Source organism: Salvia hispanica, chromosome 4 (genome assembly GCF_023119035.1).
Source record: "Salvia hispanica cultivar TCC Black 2014 chromosome 4, UniMelb_Shisp_WGS_1.0, whole genome shotgun sequence".
NCBI lineage: Eukaryota > Viridiplantae > Streptophyta > Magnoliopsida > Lamiales > Lamiaceae > Salvia > Salvia hispanica.
The window spans coordinates 32,802,699-32,815,214 of NC_062968.1; the positions used below are offsets into that span (position 1 = coordinate 32,802,699).

Genomic DNA, 12,516 nt, shown 5'->3' on the forward strand with positions numbered 1-12,516 from the left:
TATGCTTTTTTTACTTACAAAATTTGAAAAACTTTTAGGTTTGGATTTTGTGTAAACCTAAAGATAAGTATTTTTTTTCCAAAAACTAAAATGAGATTGGTTTTGGAATATTATTGAAACTAATTATCTATCCCATTTTAGGTTCTAGTGTACCCTTGGAAAATGGTCTTAGGATTAAAAAAATAAATTAATTGTTACTCGAACTAAAAATATCACCAAGTCAATTATAGATTTATAGGGGTTCAAGTCAACAAGTCATTTTCCCTAAAAAGTTCCTAACGCCAAATTTTTTTGAAAAGGTAGAACTCCTATCTCCCTCCTATAAAATAATTTTTCATGTTCCGTGTTAGTTTGACTCACTAAAAATGTCATATTTCTATTTTTAAAAAGAGTTCTCTCTCATGTTAATATGAAATTATATTTTCTCTCTTCACTTAACATACAAAATAAAAACCTCCTTAACTCGCGTATCAAATCCACAAGGTTCGGTTTTAGAAACCAAAGTGTGATTGAATGAGCTTTGAAATAAATCACTCTGTATATTAGACGTCAAAATAAGCATGCAAATACTTGAGAATTGAATTCCAATAGGCCTATGTTTTCAACTACAACAATATCGTCTCATGAAGATGATTCGTAAAAGGAATGCATCCATGTAATGCGTCTTTCATGTGTTAAAGGACTTTTAACATTTGTACGTCCAACAGCTAATCGAGCCAGCGAGTGATGCCGTCTTCACCTAGAGCAGCAACGATTTCAATGCGCACATCCAACACAGCCTGCAAATTACCATAGTTGCCATATATCTTAGGGAGAGATAAACCAGGTTTGACAGCTTCTCACTTTATGAAAAATTTTCAGCATAAGTTTGTGAAATAAGCTCACTCTAATGCTTGGAGTTGGATCATTGTAGTTATGGCACTGAGATTATTGATCAAAGGCTCTACATTGCAAACAATTAATAAATCTAATTATAGTGAGCCAGAGCGGACGTACCAGAGGATTTCTGCAGTTCACCAGCCTGCACTCTTCGAGAGAACCCTCAACTGTCCAACTTTCCCACACGTCAAAGCTATGACTGGCAAATACGAATTCCATCCTTCTATTTATCTGTAAAGTCAACATGAAAGCTCAAGCAACAGAAACTGCATCTATTTACCAAATGTGTAGCCAACGCAATAACAGGAGAGAATATTTGGCTTATACTCCCTCCGTCCGCCATTAGGAGTCCCATTTATGGGCGGCGCGGGTTTTCAGAAATGTTAAGAAAAGTGGGTGGAAAAAAGTTAGTGGAATAGGGGTCCCACTTGTATATATTAGTTTTAAATGAAATGTGAGTGAGATGAGTTAGTGGAAGGTGGGACCCTATTACCATTTATGGTAAAAGTGAACCGGGACTCCTATTCGCGGACGGACTGAAATGGAAAAACGGGACTCCTATTCACGGACAGAGGGAGTACTATTTAAACATCAAAATGCTTAAACCACAGCCTATTTTACATAAGCGCTTCAAAAACAAAGATATGGAACCCAATATTCAATCTTGAGCACAAGCACCACATGGTTTGCTTGGAATCCTGTAAAACTGTACCAGACACTGCTGTTGTTGATAAACCAACACACAAACTATTTTCAGTAGCATAGAGCTGCATCTTTTAAAGAAAGTGGAGGACATAATCAAGGAGCCTACCTGTAACAACTTTCCTCCAGCAGTAAATGATCTAAACCCAATTGTATCCTGCAATTAAGAGTAAACGAGGAAACTCAGGACCCATCTTCATGTTTATTTTCTCACCTGATATCAACCTAGGACTAGCACTAGTTCCCTTTTTATTTCACTAATGAATCTCAACAAAGCAAAATGATGATTGATGAATGGGACAAAGTAAAAAAATGTAGCTTTTGATATAAGTACCTTGTTTCGATACACAACCAGGAACTGGGCTGCAGGGTCTCTTTTTGTGACATTTGACAATGTATCCAGGAACCAACCACCACCTTTGACTCTTTGCCTTGAGACATGAAGTGCAGGATGGTCTCTTGCGTGTAAAGATACAATGTAGCCATCTTTCAGCATTTCACCCGATTTTTTAACAAGTTCTCGGCTTGAGTTTAGCGGCAGCTCTGGAGTTAATTCTGCTTTTGAGTCAACTGGAGTTTTCCTATTCCTTGAATCTTCACTAGAACTCAGAACTTGATCTGTGCTACTCATAGTAGCATCATCTTCTCTATATGAAGAACTTTCTTTCTCAAATGTCAATGCGCCATCTACTTTATTCTGATATTTTTGCCGGCCATGCTTCTTCTTCGCCTTCTTACTTGATCTGTTTCGCTTTGTTTCAGATCTATTTATATTACTTTGAGACAAAACAGAACTTTGATTTTGGGGAGAATTATCTTTCGACTGATTCAAAACTTTTTTTTGGGAACTTTCTGCCACTAGCTCAACATTTTCAGTCAGTCTATCACTCACTGAACCTTGGAACGAAGTTCCACTCTCCAGCATGGGACTCTGTTTGTTCTTACTCTCCAGCTCACTTTCCTCCTCATCTTCCTCATCAGATACAGCATTCTTTGGAATGGCATTACCAACGACGAATTGCTGTAGTATGGAAATTGCCTTTTCTCTAATCTCTGTCCATACTTCTTCACTGTAGTCAGCACTGCGAGGAAGTATCAGAACATTGGGCATCTCCCTTAGCTGAAACCAGGTCATAGTAGTATCAGTTTAGACATAAACAGAGATAAACCAGTAAAACTGAGGTTCTAAGTAATGATAGGATCTCGGAAGTAATTTTTCTAGCAAGATCAACACATACAAGAAAATGGAGATGAGACCTGTGAAAGAAAGAGGAATCGTGCATAAAAGCAAGCAAGCAAGTAAGAAAAATGTAGTGAACTTCTGAACCACCCTATAGGCTAAAACATTATTCATCATACCCAGGCTTCCATCCATTGTGGACCTTCAGCACCATCAAGGGCACAGCCTGCAAGCGTGCCATCGATCAAAAGTTGTTTCACAGCACAATCATCCAACAGCTGGCTGCTCCCAGTATTTACAAGAAATGCCCCTTCAAAGAAGTATTAACTCATAAGAGAGATATTCCGAAAACGAAGGTCTGAAAAATCCTCATGAACAAAAATTGATATTTACCAGGCTTTATATGTTGTAAACAATCTGCATTGATGATTTGAATCGTATCATTAGTCAGAGCACAGTGAAGGGATATTAGGTCACTTGCAGCAAGCAAGTCATTAAGTGTATCCATTCTTCTAGCAGCAGCGGGAAATGTTAAGGAAGATCTACTTATTTTACCATTTCCCTACACACAGATGTCAGGAACAGATGGTTGATCAAATAAATATGTCATCATGTCACATGTTTACTTTAACTACACAAATCACTACCACCAATATATTAAATTAACCATTAAAAAAGGCAGTGGAAAACTCTAAGACTCCAAATATGATAATGCTACTATTATGTTGAACACTCTAAAAAGATCAGCTAATTGATCATGGAACACATTCTCAGTGACATGGTCAAAAGAATTTATAAGGATTTATACTTAATAAAATAACAACACCAAAGTGCAGGACTAGTTTCATAGACTAGTGCTTATGACAATGTAGATAACACCGATAAAGAGAAAAACACACACTATATAGCATGGAGTACAAACTTAGTAACAGGAAGCACATGTAGAATCAGAGAGCAAAAAACATTATCTAGAAGAGACAGCGAAACATTTTAAGTAATTTACAATCTTAAGAATCTTTGAATAGCAGCACAGCTCAGTAATATGGGGTATTAGTAGAGCATAATATAGGTATTACAATTTCCATAATTCGCAACCAAAATCATATAAAAACTCCAACTATATATAAATACTAGTATATGTCAGCATGAAAATCAATCTTCCAAATTCCATCTGTATGCCAACCATACAACTTTGACAAACAATACTACAAAGCTACGTCCATAAATTTTATTTATTGAAATTGAAACATATGCTTACTAATTAGCATACCTCTTGAACATCAAAGTAAAACACGCTCATCTTAAACGCCAAGCTCCTATTAGCCAACGACGTCGCAGAGGCAGATCTACCAACAATCCCCAAAACCAATCCACGACACCGTCGCATTCCACGGCAGAGCGGCTGTACCGAGCCGAGCCACCCGGAAGCCGAGAGCGTGTGCCTCGAGAGGAGATGCGTCCGCCTCAGTAGCCCCAAAATAAGCGCCATCACAGTGTCCGCCACCTCCTCGCTTCGGCTCACGTCCACGTGGATCAGCCGGTTCAGCCCAAGCTCCGCGGCCAGAGCCGAGTCGACAGCGCGGTCGGACGATCCGAGGCACAGAATCAGTTGCCACGGCCGGAGGCGGCGCTGCGCGGCGCGTGGAAGAAACGAGAGCGAGTGGATTAGCACAGCCGCGGCCGATTCGATCCGCGACTCCGCCAGCCGGCTGAGCGACACGTGCTCCACCTCGGCCACGCCGCTGAGGCATTCCTCCTCCAGAAGTGTGTCTTCGATGCAATTGAGCGTCACGACTAGAGGAAGCGGCTGCGATTTGCCGCTTTGAGGCATTACTGCCGGAGATCTCTCTCTCACACACACAGAATTGAGAAACAGTCAATTTGAAGTAGTAATTTAATCTTTGGCTTCTATGCGTGAAGAAAGGGGGGAGCTTCAGATATTGTTTTCGAAAATTTGGGAAATGAGCAGTTGGAGCTATTTATAGAAGAGCTGATTCTTTCCGGTTGGGAGAGGGGAGACCCTGGCTATCACTCCATCTTCCTGTATTTTCACTTTTGCCACTTCAGCCCCAATTTCCGCTAATTTTCGTTTAAATAATCCTTTATTATAGTACTGTACATATTTAGAGCATCCACCCAAAAATTTTAAAAAAATAAAATCCCGGCAGCTAAATTTTGTTGTGTGGTCCGGTCCAACGCAATGGGTGACCGATGAAGGGGCGAGGTCCACGAGGCCTAATGCGGTATTGCATTTGTGGTTTGAGGCCGGGCTTGAGGTTTGGTCTGACCCCGAACATGGTTGTGTTGCGGGGTGGTGAACTGCACCACAAGCATATTTTATATTTTCTTCTGTAATATTTTTATTCATTTTTCTTCTATAAATATAATATATTACTCGATACAATGTCAAATAGTCCCAATTCATCGTCATTTACAATTTCTCTTTGAAATTGCAACCCAAAAATTTAATCGATCTCCATGTAGAAAATGACATTTCTATGGCGATAATGTTATCCTTAGTTTAAAAAATTTAATGGATCCCAAAAGAGAAAATATTACAGTAAGATCTTATTGAAAAATTTTGATTATGCACAAATGAATTTCACCAAGGAAGAAAGAATTTTAGCAATTTAAATTATGCAATTTTTGATATTTCAAGTACAATTTATGGAATTATAGTTAATTGATTTGAAATTTACAGTTATGTAATTTTGATTTTGTAATAACGAAAACTAAAAAAATATGAAATTTTAGAATAATTTTTTAAAAATTAAAATAAAATAATAAAATTTTGCTTTTCGGTTACAAATGAGGAATGAGTTGGAGGTGTATGATTTTAGATTTGATGGAATGTTAGTGTAGCAACTAAAAGAATGAGTTATGGTATGATTTGAAATTTGAAATGAAGATGGATTGTTGTAGTAGTAGATGGACATTAGGGCTGCTCATTTCTAAATACACAAAAAAAAAATTATTAGTTTATTTCTTCCTAAAAAAATTATTAGTTTATTTCTTCCTAAGACTAATTCGTAATCAAAGTCGATGACTAATTCGTAATCAAATTCGATAGGAGATCGTCAAATAGTATTCAATCCACGGCTAAAATCAATCATAAGCCATTATATCTTAAAATGAAGGGATGAGATTAAAGTTCACGTATTTTAATAAATAGTATTCCCTCCGTCCTACTTTAAGAGTCCCGGTTTATCATTTTTGGATGTCCACTTTAGGAGTCCCGATTGGAATATTCCATAAATGGTATTAGGCCCACATTCCACTAACTTTTTTTCACTCACATTTTATTATAAAACTAATGCAACATAGTAGGACTTGTTCAAGATAAAACTTGTCGAGAAGTTAACTCCAGCTCATCCAGTGTGATTGGTCCAGCACATCAAATGAATCTTAGCGGAAGAGGTGACGTGGAGTGTGCTCCATAATGCTTTGTAGCGGTTTTCTCGATGCAGCACGTTCACATCAGTTATACCACTCACCCACTTCGTGTAACTGATTGTTTAGTGCATAGCTAGATGTGTTCTAAACTCTATATATATCTCTGTAAAGATCTGAGTATTTCATTCAATGAAAAACAAATTATCTCTGTCAAGCTTTCTTGTCACGGCTTTTTGTCATCTTTCAATTTCTGCTCGTTTTCTCACATGGTATCAGAGCCTATTTTAGGCCTGATCACCATTTGTCTTCTTCTCCTCCTTTTGTCTTTGTCTACTCTAAGTAATGGCAGAATCCACAGAATCAAGTGGTACTGCTGGAGGGAACACAAATAATCATCCTACTCAAAATTTCTCTTCACCAATATTTCTACCTCAAAACCATTCAATATCTATCAAGTTGACCGAAGGAAATTCCCTCATATGGCAACAACAGATCCTAGCTACTGTTAGAGGGTATGGACTGGAAAGCTACCTCACCGGAGAAAGGGAAGCACCGCCGCAGATGAGGATGATCCAGGGGTCTACCCAAACGGAGACTAACCCCGATTTTCTCACATGGCATCGACAGGATCAACTTCTCTCAGCTTGGATCCAATCCTCGCTGAGTGAAAGCGCCATGATATCCGTCGTTGGCCTGGGAACAAGCATAGAGATATGGAGTGCCTTGGAAATGAGTTTCGCAAGCCAGTCAAAGGCGAAAATAATGCAGTACAAGCTTCAACTTCAGACGATGAAGAAAGATTCAATGTGTATGAGGGAATATCTCAACAAAGTCAAGATGTGTTGCGACTTGTTGGGATCAGCCGGTTGCAAAATCGCAGATGAAGATCAGATCCTGCATATTCTTGGAGGATTAGGGTCAGAATATGATCCAATTATGGTGACAGTAACGTCCAAAGCCAATGTTTGGAGTGTGCAAGACGTAGGTGCGCTTCTTCTCACTTTTGAGTCACGGCAAGAGTCATCCAAACAACTTTCGATCACTTCCGAAGGATCGGAACTTTCAGTAAACATTGCTCATTCTGGATTTCAAAGAAGAGATTCTCAATCTCTCTCCAACAGAGGTAATTTTGGTGGTGGAAACAGAGGTGGAAATCATGGTTTTCGTGGAGGAAGAGGAGGACGAGGTGGTCGGTTCTCTGGAAACAAACCTACATGCCAAGTGTGTCAAAAGCCGGGTCACACTGCTGACCGTTGTTGGCACCGTTTCGAGCAACATTTTCAACCACAAGCTGCTCCTCGGGCTCGTCAGCCACAACATCAGCAATCCTACCAACAACAACAACCATTTCATCCTGCTCCTTCAGCAAATGTTGCTCAAACTCGTGCTGGTCCGAGCTTTCATAGCAATTCTTCTCCTTCACCTCGTTTTCCCTCTGAATGCAGCTATGAGAGAAGCAATGTGACCTCTTGGTATCCAGACTCAGGTGCCACAAATCACGTCTCCAACGACCTATCAAACCTCAACTCCTTCTCTGAGTATAATGGAGGTCAGTGTATTCAACTTGGTAATGGTAAAGGGATTCATATTTCTCACATTGGTCAGTCTTCTTATAAGTCACATCCATCTCATTCTTCTCGTACTCTCTTTCTAAATAATCTCCTGCACGCTCCACAAATTACAAAAAATCTCATGAGTGTCTCACAGTTTGCTAAGGACAATAAGGTTTTCTTTGAGTTTCACCCTCTTTTTTGTCTTGTGAAGGACCAATCAACCAAGGCAATCCTTCTCAAGGGAACTCTTGACAAAGGTCTATACCGCTTCAATCTTCTCAAAGCATCAACCTCACGTCCTCAATCACCTGTCCTTCAAAGTCCCCTTCCCAAGAATGGATGTCGTTCAAGCTCCTCTAGTTTTTTAGCTTCAGTTAGTCATGATAATCCTTCTGCTTTGTTCACTTCTAGTACTGCTACTGCTAGTATAGAGTTATGGCATAAACGCCTTGGTCATTGTGCCTATCTAGTTGTAATATTCCTTTCCATTCAATGAAAACAAGTATTTTATGTCATCCATGTTGTGTTGCTAAGAGTCATCGACTCCCTTACTCTCATTCCAATTCTGAATACACTACTCCTCTTGCTCTTATACATAGTGATTTATGGGGTCCATCTCCTATTTTGTCAAGGAATGGATACTCTTATTATGTATCTTTTGTGGATCATTTCAGCAGATATATTATTTTCTGAAATCAAAGGCTGAAGTGAAGCAAGTGTTTATCAGCTTCAAATCACTGGTTGATAATCAATTTAATGTCAAGATAAAGATGCTGCAATCTGATTGGGGTGGTGAATATCAAGGGCTGACTTCTTACCTTCGAGATTGTGGAATTCATCATAGAGTATCATGCCCGTACACCCCACAACAAAATGGTTTGGCTGAACGTAAGCACAGACACATTGTGGAGATGGGTTTGGCTCTTCTAGCCCAAGCAGGTATGCCTCAATCATTTTGGGATGATGCTTTTGCGACTTCGGTTGCTCTCATTAATTTGATCCCTACTCGAGTGTTGTCTCTCAAATCTCCTTTTGAAGCTCTACACAATTCCAAGCCTGATCTGCACAACCTTAAAGTCTTTGGTTGTCTTTGTTTCCCGCTCACTCGCCCTTACCACAAGCACAAACTTGAGTACAGATCCGAACCTGCTACTTTTCTAGGCTACAGCTCACACCACAAAGGCTATAAAGCTCTGCTAAAAAATGGCAAAGTGATTGTCACCCGAGACATAATCTTTGATGAGCATTCTTTTCCCTTTAAACCTGCCACAACCACTCTATCTCCAAACTCCAACAAATCCCCTTCACCTCCTATCATATCTTCACCACCTACAACTATCTCCACAAATTCTCCTTCAAATTGTCCTACTCCATCTCCTGTCATATCTTCACTACCTACAGCTATCTCCACAAATTCTCCTCCAAATTGTCCTGCTCCTGTCATCTCTCAGATTCATACTCCCACTACAAACACTCACATCCATACTCAATCATCTACCCCGGATGCTCCCACAACAAACGCTCACATTCATTCTTCTCCATCCTCTGCATCCCCTACTTCCTCATCTCACTCCTCTATATCAGATACTCCAGATGATTCTCCTCCATCTCAATCATCCACACCTCCTGTCATTCAGCCTGCTGCAGCTACTAATCATCCCATGGTCACTCGTTCCAAGGCTGGAATTTTCAAGCCTCGTTTATTCAACACCGTCTCATTATCTGCTGATACAATTCCAAAGTCTGCCTTGATAGCTCTCCTTATCCCCATTTGGAAGAAAGCAATGTTGGAGGAATTTTTGGCCTTACTCAGAAATAAAACATGGATATTGACTCAGCTTCCTCTCGGCAATAACTTGATTGGATGTACTTGGATTTTCAAGATTAAAAAGCTTTCTACGGGTTGATTGCTAGACATAAAGCTCGTCTTGTGGCTCAAGTTTTTTCGCAGGAACTGGGTTTTGATTTCACTGAGACGTTTAGTCCAGTGGTTAAGCCAAACACTATTCGGCTTATTCTCAGTATCGTTGTTTCCGCTGGCTGGAACATCACTCATCTAGATGTGAACAATGCATTTCTCCACGGGGATCTTGAGGAAGAAATTTATATGAGGCAACCTATTGGCTTCGAGCAAGGCGGCCCGGGCCTTGTTTGCAAGCTCAACAAGGCAATCTATGGGCTAAAACAAGCTTCTTGGTCGTGGTTTCTCACCGTCCGCACTGTCCTTCTTTCTTTGGGTTTTTCACCGTCAAGGGCTGACATTTCTCTCTTCTACCGTGTGTCCAAGACTGAAGTCACTTATCTACTCATCTATGTAGATGACATGCTCATCACAGGCTCATCTTCTTCTGCTATCAAATCTGTTATTCAGCAGCTTCACACTTATTTCTCCTTGAAAGATTTAGGGGAAGTGAAGACGTTTCTTGGCATTGAAGTTAACAGAACTCCTCAAGGTTTACACTTGAGTCAAGCTGCTTATATCAACGAGCTTCTCACTAAGCTCAATACGCAAGATGCCAAAGGCTGCCCAATGCCTATGCTTTCTAATCTTAAGTTGAGTAAATCTGATGGAAATCCAACTGTTGATGGTAAACTATATCGAAGCACAGTAGGAGCATTGCAATATGCAACAATAACTCGACCTGAGTTGAGCTTCTGTGTCAATAAAGTGAGTCAGTTCATGGCCTGCCCTCTTGATGCTCACTGGAAGGCAGTTAAACGAATATTGCGCTATCTTGCTGGATCTCGGGACTACGGCATTCACATTCAGAGATCATCTCCAGCATTGAGTGCTTTCTCAGACTCCGACTGGGCAGCAGACTTGGATGACAGAAAATCAGTCACGGGATATTGCACTTATTATGGGAAGAACTTGATTTCATGGTGCTTGAAGAAGCAGTCAGTAGTTTCTCGGTCTAGCACAGAAGCAGAGTATAGGAGCTTGGCGCATGCGGCTTCTGAGGTGACTTGGATCCAATCATTGCTCTCAGAACTAGGATTGAAAGGATCTGGTCCTCCTGTTATCTGGGTCGACAACTTGAGCACGATAGCTCTTGCTTCAAATCCCGTGCTCCATGCTCGTACAAAGCACATAGAGCTCGACATTCACTTTGTTAGAGATAAAGTCTCCCAAAAGGATTTCGATCTTAGGCACGTTCCTACTCAAGATCAGGTGGCGGACATTTTCACGAAAGCTCTAAGTTACCAATTCTTCTCGAAGCTTAGAAACAAGCTTGAAGTTTGTTCTTTATCTTCGATCGAATTGAGGGGAAGTGTTGAAGATAAAGTTTGTCGAGAAGTTAGCTCCAGCTCATCCGGTGTGATTGGTCCAGCACATCAAATGAATCTCAGCGGAAGAGGTGACGTGGAGTGTGCTGCATAATGCTTTGTAGCGGTTTGTCACGATGCAGCACGTTCACATTAGTTATACCACTCACCCACTTCGTGTAACTGATTGTTTAGTGCATAGCTAGCAGTGTTCTAAACTCTATATATATCTCTATAAAGATCTGAGTATTTCATTCAATGAAAAACAAATTATCTCTGTCAAGCTTTCTTGTCATGGCTTTTTGTCATCTTTCAATTTCTGCTCGTTTTCTCACAGGACTCACATTCCACTATCTTTTTTCACCAACTTTTCTTTACATTTCTTAATACCCGTGCCGAACTCAACCGGGACTCCTAAAGTGGGACAGAGGGAGTAGATAAAATATCAACAAAAGGGTAAAATAGTAAATATGTTATAACATTATAATTTTCACGATTTTTTTCATCAACATAGTGTATTACAAATATCAATACAGTGACATGAGAATCTCAACACAAGTACCAGAAAATATCAACACAGTTTTATTGATATTGTACATGCATTATATTGATATTGTTTGATGCATTTATTGATATAAATTTGTTTATAAACATTTACGAAACTGAAACTAATTATGAAATTTCATCATCCAATCATCATCGAAACATATGCAATTGCGATCTCGTTAGAATCTTTAATTTGATATATTTTTTATAAAAAAAATAAATTAAATAGAGAGAGTTACATAAATTTAAAATTTTAAGATGATTTTAAGGAGTAAGAAAGTGGTTAAATTTTAACTACCATATATAAGAATTCACATTAATATCCTTTAAGCTTATTTCATATTTTTTTTAATATAAAATATAATCCACGTGTAACTATTTCAATCACTAGATCTCCTAATTTAATGGCTAAAATTTGGTCTTAAGATTGCTAATTAGCTAGTCATATCCCTACATGGCATATTATAATCTATGTGATGAAACGTGGGAATACAATAAGACGAGTGGTGAATTGCATTGGATTATACATGGAGCTACTATGTGATCTACATCATAGATTAATTTCATTTACTTTATTATTTTATTTCATTTTACAAATGAATGATTTGGATCACCACAACATCCCCTGTTATAGCATATTGCAGAAGATCCCATCCCCTATACATGTCTAGTGTTTTGAAGAATGTCAACTTTGTGAGATATTTATAATTTGAGTCTTTCGAATTAGGTTTGGTTCATTACTATTTATTGTAGCATATTCACGTGGAGTTCATTAGACTATTTATTGTAGCAAAATCACGTGGATAAATATATATATAGATTTAAATCGAATCACGTGACTCTTCTGTCTTCTCACAACATTTAAATATAGCCGAAACACTGCGACTCCATTCTGACTCTTAGCTTGAAATCCAAGTTTAAAGTTAGACCACAAACTCTTGTTGTTAGCTTTATCTGGTCGAAATACTTAATGTGCGCTAGTAAATGAACAACAGA

At 39.1% G+C, this 12,516-nt stretch overlaps 1 protein-coding gene across 1 annotated transcript; it reads right to left on the minus strand.

The window, feature by feature from the left end:
• Positions 1-489: 489 nt before the first annotated feature.
• On the minus strand, positions 490-4,802 carry LOC125218745 (C-terminal binding protein AN-like). The gene is made up of 7 exons (XM_048120483.1): positions 4,032-4,802; positions 3,155-3,323; positions 2,941-3,071; positions 1,916-2,701; positions 1,691-1,738; positions 997-1,110; positions 490-779 (listed from the first exon to the last, which is right to left on the minus strand). Exons 1-7 carry the CDS (start codon positions 4,590-4,592, stop codon positions 708-710), a joined length of 1,881 nt encoding a protein of 626 aa, XP_047976440.1. The 5' UTR covers positions 4,593-4,802; the 3' UTR covers positions 490-707.
• Between the last annotated feature and the right edge of the window lie 7,714 nt (positions 4,803-12,516).